This window comes from Panicum virgatum, chromosome 6K, assembly GCF_016808335.1.
Source record: "Panicum virgatum strain AP13 chromosome 6K, P.virgatum_v5, whole genome shotgun sequence".
In the NCBI taxonomy this organism is placed as follows: Eukaryota; Viridiplantae; Streptophyta; class Magnoliopsida; order Poales; family Poaceae; genus Panicum; species Panicum virgatum.
In genome coordinates, this window is record NC_053141.1 from 5,926,854 (window position 1) to 5,936,103 (window position 9,250).

General features: G+C 44.0%; 1 protein-coding gene across 1 annotated transcript; it reads right to left on the minus strand.

Moving 5' to 3' along the window:
- Positions 1-262: 262 nt before the first annotated feature.
- Positions 263-9,250, minus strand: LOC120711436 (DNA-directed RNA polymerase II subunit RPB1). Its single transcript, XM_039996952.1, has 14 exons — positions 8,898-9,250; positions 7,530-7,793; positions 6,709-7,008; positions 6,462-6,620; positions 6,120-6,281; positions 5,811-6,031; positions 5,586-5,727; positions 5,148-5,483; positions 4,772-5,058; positions 4,401-4,659; positions 1,218-4,294; positions 1,019-1,090; positions 861-920; positions 263-776 (listed from the first exon to the last, which is right to left on the minus strand). The coding sequence occupies exons 1-14, from the start codon at positions 8,979-8,981 to the stop codon at positions 686-688; spliced, it is 5,514 nt and encodes a 1,837-aa protein (XP_039852886.1). The 5' UTR covers positions 8,982-9,250; the 3' UTR covers positions 263-685.

Sequence of the window (9,250 nt, forward strand, 5' to 3'; positions counted from 1 at the left end):
TGTGGTGGCATGAATCGAATTTTCCCTAAAAATAAGTCAAAGTTGTAAAAAAAAGAGCGAGACAGTATTTTTGTTCTTGATCGGTGTACTTAAAATGGTGGCATTCAGCAAATCAACAAAGCCTGAAGAGTCCATAATCCACCAATTTTGGCGAATCAGCCACACCGGTTGCAACAACCAAAGTACAACTTCCCCATCTAGGCTTTGTAAATGCAGCCCACTACATTTGAGATTTAATCTAACACACCCTCAAAGCCGAAGCTGAGCAAATTCCAGACAAATATAACTTTTACCAGGAGGAACACAATACAAGCTGCTGAAATGCCAAAAGTACTGCGTGGATCATCTGGAACAGCTACATTACAACGAGAAAAATCAGCTCTTACGGCATACACGAAATGGTACAGCATAATCCCGCCACGATCTTATCTACTAAATATGTTCTGAACAGCCACCCCACGGAACACTTAGCATGGAGCAGCTCAGAAGCTGGCAAAGTTCAGTCTTGACTCGTTTACATTGGATCACAGACAAACAACTCTCGCCGCTATTAGCAGCTCCAGGAAACAAGGTTCCTCTCAGTGTTCATCAACCATATAAAAATTTGGGAAAAGAAAAGAGAAGCGAGGCGTGGCAGGTTCGTTCTTCCTATGCAGCCATCAGCAGAACCCTCTCCTCAGCAGCTTCAACGAGTGCTCTCATCTTCCTTGTCGTTCGCTTGCCCTGTGGATGATGGGGAGTAGCCGGGTGCAGTGGGGGAGTAGCTTCCACTTGGGCTGCAAAGTGGAAATTTAGGTTCGTCAGAACACAAATAATGCCTTTTCATGATGTTAGATATGACTGGTATTGCAAAGGCTTGCCTGTAATTTGGAGAGGTTGGGCTGTAGTCTGGACTAGGTCCTCCAGATGTGTTGAACGGGCTGCAGAAGTCAGGCAATGTGTAAGATGGGACAGCAGAATAATAGTACTGAAATGGAGCACTGTTCAAACATAAATCTGAAGATGCAGCCCCGCTCACCTCGTTGGGCTGTACGAGGGACTTGGTTGTGAATACGATGGTGATGTAGGAGAGTAAGTTGGTGATGTTGGACTGTGAAAAAACAGAAGCAGTAACATTCAATATAGATATGTAAGGACAGAGTCCACAACGAGGAAAGCTTGTTATTGTTTGCCAAAGCTAAACACACAGATACAGATCTTTGTTGAATTGTGCACACCTGTAGCTTGGAGATGTCTGACTGTATGGAGTCATCCTTGGGCTGCTTGGAGAGTAAGCATGTGACGGGCTGTACTTGGCTGATGAAGGATTGTAGCTCGGCGAAGTAGGACTGTAGCTTGGCGATGTCGGGCTGTAACTTGGTGATGTTGGGCTGTAGCCAGGCGAGGTAGGGCTGTATGCAGGTGACGTTGGGCTGTAGGAGGGGGAGGTAGGGCTGTACGAAGGTGATGTAGGGCTGTACGAAGGTGAGGTAGGGCTATAGGATGGTGAGGTAGGGCTATAGGATGGTGAGGTTGGGCTATAGGATGGCGATGTGGGGCTGTATGCGGGAGATGTGGGGCTGTATGCTGGTGAGGTTGGACTATAAACTGGTGAAGTTGGGCTGTAGCTTGGTGAAGTGGGACTGTAGCTTGGAGATGTAGGGCTGTAGCTTGGAGATGTGGGCGAGTATGATGGACTGGTGGGTGAGTATGTTGGACTTGTTGGGGAGTAATTTGGGCTTGTAGGACTATAGGTGGGAGAGCCAGGTGTATAGGATGGTGAGGTGGGACTATAACTTGGTGATGCAGGGCTGTATGATGGAGAAAGAGGGCTATATCCTTTCTCTGGGGTGAAAACCGGAGAAGATGGACTGTATCCCCCTGAAGATGGAGAATAGCCACCTGGTGATGGAAATGGTGAAAATGCCATGTGCCCAACATATGGTGAGAATGAAGCATCTGTATTAATGGGGGAAGCCCTGATGTTGGGACTCAGCAGATAACTTGGCGACATCATTCCTTCATGATAGGGTGTCCCGGATATGGGAGAACGTGCTGGTGTCATCCCAAAGTCCAGACCTTCGACATAACTTGGTAGTTGAAGTTCTATTGCCTGTTGCAACATCTGGTCATTCAGATATAATGAACAGCCTCCAGTACCAATAGGCGCAAGCTGACCAAGCATAATGTTTTCCGTGACACCTCTCAGGTGGTCAGATTCAGCATATACAGCGGCATCTAGCAAGATGTCGACAGTCTCTTCGAAGGAACATCTCATAAGAGGTCCAGTGTCATTACGATTGATACCGTGCCTTGTAATAGCCATTAGATGACCTCTGTATGTCATCGTATCACAAAGAATGGCTAGATGCCTGTAGTTCACATAGGATCCATCGAAAGATATAACCACCCGAAGCTCATCCAAGAGAGATCGACGGACAGCCTCAATTCCAAGAACCTCAATTACTTCAATCAAATGATTACTTGTTGTTCTTGTAGCATCGACATCCTCATGACACATCACAGCTAAGAGATTCACGCCTTCTGTATCAAGCATCCACTCCTGATCTGCTTTGAAACCATCGTCTTGCTCAAATCTATTGACCTTCCCAAGTTTGATGAACACTTTGTTGATGTCTGGGATGCCTCTTAGAGCCATTTCTGTCAACATGTTGCCCTCTATCTTCTTGAGGAAGACATCATCCTCAGCAGACTCATCTTGTATTTCTCCCTTTGGAGCGTCATCATTTGTGATGCGGATACGGAGGATGAGCTTATCAGCATTATCATCATTAAATATGCATGACAGGTCATCATCAAATTCACGGTTGATCTTCTCAGCAATATCAGCCATGCTCAACTTCTTATCAACCATCATCTCACGGTTAAGCTCAATACGCAGCAGCCAAGGAGAAATCTTATCCGGGTCAATATCTTCATCGGGCATTTCATAATATGACCGGACGAACTCCACATCCTCTTCAATGATGGTTCCTAGAGGATCAGGGTCATACCATATCTCAGTGGCATGGGTTACACTGCGCAGTGTGGTGTACTCTAGAGCACATTGAACATTCTTAGCCGACTCTTTCATCTTGTTCACCTCAGGCTTCAGGTAAACAGACAAAGATGGAGTCTTTATTTTCTTGGCAACATTAATAATCTCTCTCAACCTGGGAACCCCAAGAGTGACATTCTTGGCACTGACACCAGCATAATGGAAGGTATTCAGAGTCATCTGAGTTGCTGGTTCTCCAATGGACTGTGCAGCCACACATCCAATCATTTCACCAGGGGCCACCAAAGACTGAAGGAACCTAGATTCAATCTCACCAATAACCCATTCGAAAGCTTCCTTTGTAAGCCTGTATTCCTTCAAGACCCTCTTGCTAGCAAATGTGCTACGAAGCAGGATATTGAAGAACAAGGTTGCATTCTTCTGAGCCTCAATGCTCATAGCATCATCACCAGGTACAACCTTCAGTCTTTCTTGAAGTTTATCTATCGCTTCCACAATTTCCATTGGGTGCATATCAGAAGGTCTTCTAAAATCAATCTTGAATGTCTTCTGGGCATTCCAGATAAGTCGCTTGAGGTTCACAGGCATAGGCCATGAATTGTCACCAGTTGTGGCAATCTCAGTCCCGAGCTGGAACCGATCAGCTTCTAGCTTTTGAACCTCTGCCTCAAACACATTTCTGAATTCACGTATGGTCTTCAAATCATCAACATGTTCAGGAAGCATGTAGTTGGGCCTCCAGTTCTCATCATCCAGCTCATAACGGAATACATTATCAAACTCAGCCTTCTTCATCTTCAATGAGTCCAATTTTTGAGATTCAATCCAAACTGCATCCATGCCATCTTCCCCATACAAGAACTGAATTACGTCCCCCAGAGAATTTCTTACAGTACCATCATATTTCACCATGATGTCCTCCATAGCCTTCACAAGTCTCCTCTGGATATATCCTGTCTCAGAAGTTTTGACAGCAGTATCGATAAGACCTTCTCTACCACCCATAGCATGAAAGAAAAATTCTTGTGGTGTCAGGCCTCGAAGGTAAGAATTCTCCACAAATCCACGGCTTTCAGGACCAAAGTCATCTTTTGTAAAATGTGGAAGAGTCCTATCAATGAAACCAAATGGGATCCGCTTGCCCTCAACATTCTGCTGTCCGACACATGCAGTCATTTGTGAAATGTTAATGAAACTGCCTTTTGAGCCGGCAGTGACCATAGCCTTCAAATTGTTGCTTTCAGATAAGCTCTTCTGAGCGCTGCTTCCAGCATCATCGCGAGCCTTGTTGAGAACCTGGAACACAAAGGTAATTGATTTTAGTTTAACTCAACCTAAACACTCCTATGTTAAAGACCTAAACAAAGGCTAACAATAACAGAAGCAAACAGAAACACAGTACCTGGTTCACTTTGTTTTCAAATGATTCCATCATGGTGCGTCCTGGCTCAGGTTCCAACTGCTTGTCCTGTGCTTTTTTAATAAGCTCCTTCACATCATTTTTAGCTTTAGAAATTGTCTCGTTAATCCTTTCCATGGTGGCTGCATCAGCAATAGTATCCCCAATTCCAATACTGAAACCATTCTGAAGAAGCCAATAGTTGACAAGCCACTGTGTATGACCTAAGAACTTGCGGGCAGCATCTGGACCAACCTCTTCCCTGAGAAGACAAGTTAAGATGGAATTTCTTAGAAAATGGAAATGGCAAAAGTTCTCAACTTCTTATTCCCATGCAACTTTCAAGTCATAGAATTTAGATGAAGCATACTTACCAAATGACATGGATAAGACTTCCAGAGCCTGTTCCAAGACTCTTTTTGCAAAGGGTACCAGATAGAAGCTCTCCCTTCTCTATCCTGACCATCGTATCACCAGGAGTAATAAATCCTGTTTCTGTTTCCAAATGCCAGGCTGAAAACCGAATTAAATTTATTTGCTTGGGGATAATCAAGTTAAAAACTTGTTTCCCAGTCCAAATAGGCCTAGGTTTCAAAATAGCAGGTGCAGGAATCTTTCCGTCAAAGTCTTGCCACCACATCAAGATGTTCATAAATACATCCTGGTAGAAAAATATAAAATTTTAAATGAGCCACAAAACTGAACAGAGTACAAATGGAAAATATGAGTTAGGATTCTTTTCTTATTTACCTTTTCAATGAGTGTGTCCCTTTTAGTAATTTTTCGACACCCAAGCAGTGTGTCCTGGACAATACCCATGACAGGCCTATTTGATTGTGGGGACACGATGCATTTTGGCACCATCATTAACTCTAGAACTTCTGCCCTGGTCTCAAATGACTGAGGCACATGCATATTCATTTCATCCCCATCAAAATCAGCATTATATGGTGAAGTGACAGACAAGTTCAACCGGAAAGTTGAGTAGGGCATAATTTTGATGCGATGCCCCATGATAGACATTTTATGAAGACTTGGTTGCCGGTTGAAAAGAACAAAATCCCCATCATTGAGGTGCCTCTCCACCTGGGGAAATCAGGCAAAAGATGAGTTAAATATAAAACAATTTTACAATGAGATTGTTAGAAAGGCAGCGTCTTCAACAATTATAGTGAAAATAATACTCACCTTGTAACCCAGCTCCAAATGCTGATCACTGCTTTTCTTCACATACCGAAGATCAAGCCTCTGACCATCTTCCCTAATGATGTACTTTGCACCTGTCTTCCCTGGGGGAGGGTGAGGCCCATATTCCACAAGTTCCTTCAACCTGACATTATTGAAATTAGCTAAATGGTCAGCAAAAAGCACAGTGGTTACATAACATTTGTCAATAATAGCAAACTGGTTCACCTCTCAATGTTATATGGAGTAACTGTTTCAGGATATGTCAGATTTAAAGCAATACTCCAGGGTACTCCCAGTTCATCAATGTTTATATTTGGATCAGGTGTGATAACAGTACGGGCCGAGAAATCAACACGCTTGCCCATCAAATTTCCTCTAATCCGGCCTTCTTTTGCTTTAAGCCTGCTGCAAATTGATTTGATAGGCCTTCCAGAACGCTGTGTAGCCTGAGCATTCAACCAAAAAATAAAGATCAGTGAACTATACCTGAGATCCAGAAGTTAAGCACACAAAATAGCATTTTAACCTACTCACCCTGGGTTGACCAGGAAGCTCATTATCAAAGTACGTTGCAATATGAAATTGCAACAACTGAGCAAACTCCGTTATAATGTGAGCTGGAGCACCATTTCTTTCTTGCCTTCTCAAATTCTCATTATGCCGTATTATCATAGCTAATTGATGAGTCAAATCATCCTGTATAAGACCAAGAAGAATAACAGTGAGGAGCTTATAAAATGTTTTCTTCAAGGCAGGGGTTGAAGCAGTAGCCCTTAAATATCTTTATTAGACGGATAGTAATGAGCTGTGAAGCGTGCATTGTTCATCCATGCAACAACCATTAGACACATAATAACTATAGTGGTATAGGCTTACCTCACTTCTGGAAGAAGTGTCCATCATGACAGATGGTCTAACAGGGGGAGGAGGAATTGGAAGAACTTGAAGTATCATCCAATCAGGTCGGGCAAATTTGGGATTTAGACCCAACAGAAGGCAGTCCTCGTCACTTATACGCTTAAGTACGTTAAAGACCTGGTTAAAGAAGCAATGTTAGAAACCATATGATTACAAGAACATTCACAGAATGAGTAGCTGAATTGAGTAGAGATTATAGTAATACCCTCTCAGCGGAGAGGATTTGCTTTCGTTCCACTGGCTCAGGGAGTTGATCCTGATCATCACTTTTCTTCTTTGGAGCTTTGAACTCTGCAACCATCTTCATACCATCAACTGTAATATTTGGCTGCTGAGCACCACAACCACCTCTTTTCTTAACAGGCTCGTCAGTATCATGCTGCTCCTGAACATCAAGGTCATCGCCACCAGCACAGACTTTTTTGCTCTTGCAAGCATCATATATTCTCTTCAATCTATTCTTTGGATTCCTGATTTTCAGAGCCTGCTTAAATTTGGTATCATCCTGCACGACAAAAAATGGATAAAACTAAATAACATGTAAAATACAAAGGTTTGCCAACATAAATGGTAACATGATAAGCATCTTAATGGTTAGATATGTGAGAACACATTAATCAGAGCAGGTGAAAGATTCAAAACTTTGTGCATGGTCAGGTTCCATTGTCCTGATCACAAATTTGCTTTCGCTAAGGGCTAACACGATAAATGCAAACTCTTACACATATCAGCTAATAAGCTTCATCAAACATATTATAGAACAAAGAATAAAGATATATTAGGTTGTGGGGCAATAAAAGACAAGTAAAAATAATTGCAGTTTACATGCCAGAATGATACCTCAACAAGTTCATCTCTATCCATAGTGAAAAGTGCTAATGATGAACAGAGCCAAGTACAGTAAAAAAGTGACGACGATGAAGGTTCTCACAGTTTCAGTTTACCATGACTTAAATTAAAATCATAACCCCTTCAAGTATAGCAAGATATAAACACATACTGCAACACAACCAAAGCCAACAGTACCTCATCCGCGAGGATCTTGGAGCAGTTAAAGCAGACGCAGCGCATAATAGACAGCACAGTTTTAATGAAACCGATGTGGAACATGGGCTTTGCAAGCTCAAGGTGTCCAAAGTGGCCTGGACACTCCGCCATGCCTGCCATGCATGTCTCACACTTGATTTTCCGGTCAATGGTCCCCAATCGAGGGTCACTGAGCCCACCGGGCTTAGGCTTCCCCCTCTCCATTGTCTCTGCATGTTCTATTTGAACCACCGACATTTGTCTCTACAAAGGCAGAAAGCAATAAACAGTCATCATTTTCTATTCCCAGAAATAAGTTCCCAACATACCACATATGATAAGCGTTTATGTCGAACTCATCATTAATATCACTTTAGTTACAGACATACAACCATTTCAGTTGCAGTTAACTTGACAGAATCAGACATACAACATAGATTTCATCTCTATATACGTATATAGATATGGCAAACAGCAAGTCACGCAACCACAACCTGCTAAGTTTAAGCTCTACCATGCACTTTACGAGTCACAACAGCACCTTAATTCCTTGTATTTCTCAAAATTAAAGTAAGCATGCTAAGTTCAAAATAAAACAATGCATTTCATAGTACAAAGTTCAAATTTAATCATAAACCTTGACAAGGCAGTGTTTGTGCAAAGATAACCATGTATCTCCAAGAGTCACAGTAGCGGTACACTTTTCTTTTCCCTTAGGGATGCTCAAATTTTAGGAAAAAACAGTATGTGCCGTTGTACGCATTCTAATTGCCTGAATTCACTGAGACGCTTGCCCACTCTAATTAGTAAGCAAGCTAGCAACCACCAATCACAGATACGTCAAACAGTAGATAACGCAGCCACAACCAACGAAGTTCAAGCTCTACCGTGCACTTTATGAGTCACATCAGCAATTTAGTTGGGCATACTTTTCAAAATTAAAGTACAAAGCACAAGTGCGAAGTTCAAACTCGATATTACATCTCCACTGTTCTGCAGTGCAAAGTGCTACGTGCAAGCATAACCACACATCTCCATGGTCACAGTTCCACTAAGACGCTCAAGTTTTAGGAATATGAAAGCCTGTATGTCCGTAGACATTCTAATTGTCTGAATTCACCAAGAAAGACTCTGACGAGCTGATATTCAAGCTCAGCCCGCTCAGCCCCACTGCCAATTACAGCAAGACGCGTGCCCAGTTGGAATCCCGGCATCGAATTCTCGAGTTCATGGCCAACTTAGCAAGCTAGCTAGCAAACACCCATCACACGAGTCCATCAGCAGTGCACCCTCCCCATCCAACTCGACCCGCCCGAACCACAGAAGTAAAGAGAGCCAGCGGCGGCGCGGGAGGGGGGGGGGTATTACGATCTCGTCGGGGCTGAGGATGCCGAACTGCACGAGCTGGACCTTGGCCACCTCGGCCGGCGAGTACGGGAACCTCGCGTCCATCTCGGCCCCACCCGGCGCCGCGGCGGCCGCCGACCACCGCCGCCTAGGGTTTCAGATCGCGGCGGCCCCGCCGCCCTCACCCGCAGGCCGCAGCACCAAGCCGGGCGCGCCGCGTGGAATGGAGCGTGTGTTTTGGCGGCTGGGCCGCTGGGTCCGACGGAATCGAGCGGATCGGTGGGTCCCCCCGAGCAGATCTCTCGCTCGCCCCCGCCGCGAGGTAGGGGAAAGGGGACCGGGAGAGAGAAGGGTTCCTTTGAGGAAAAGGCCAC

Coding starts and splice junctions, on each gene's coding strand:
- LOC120711436 (XM_039996952.1), bottom strand. CDS start 8,981: ATGGACGCGAGGTTCCCGTACTCGCCGGCCGAGGTGGCCAAGGTCCAG. Junction 921..1,018: donor CCCTCGTACAGCCCAACGAG/GTGAGCGGGGCT, acceptor TGACTTCTGCAG/CCCGTTCAACACATCTGGAG. Junction 777..860: donor CCAACCTCTCCAAATTACAG/GCAAGCCTTTGC, acceptor TCCACTTTGCAG/CCCAAGTGGAAGCTACTCCC.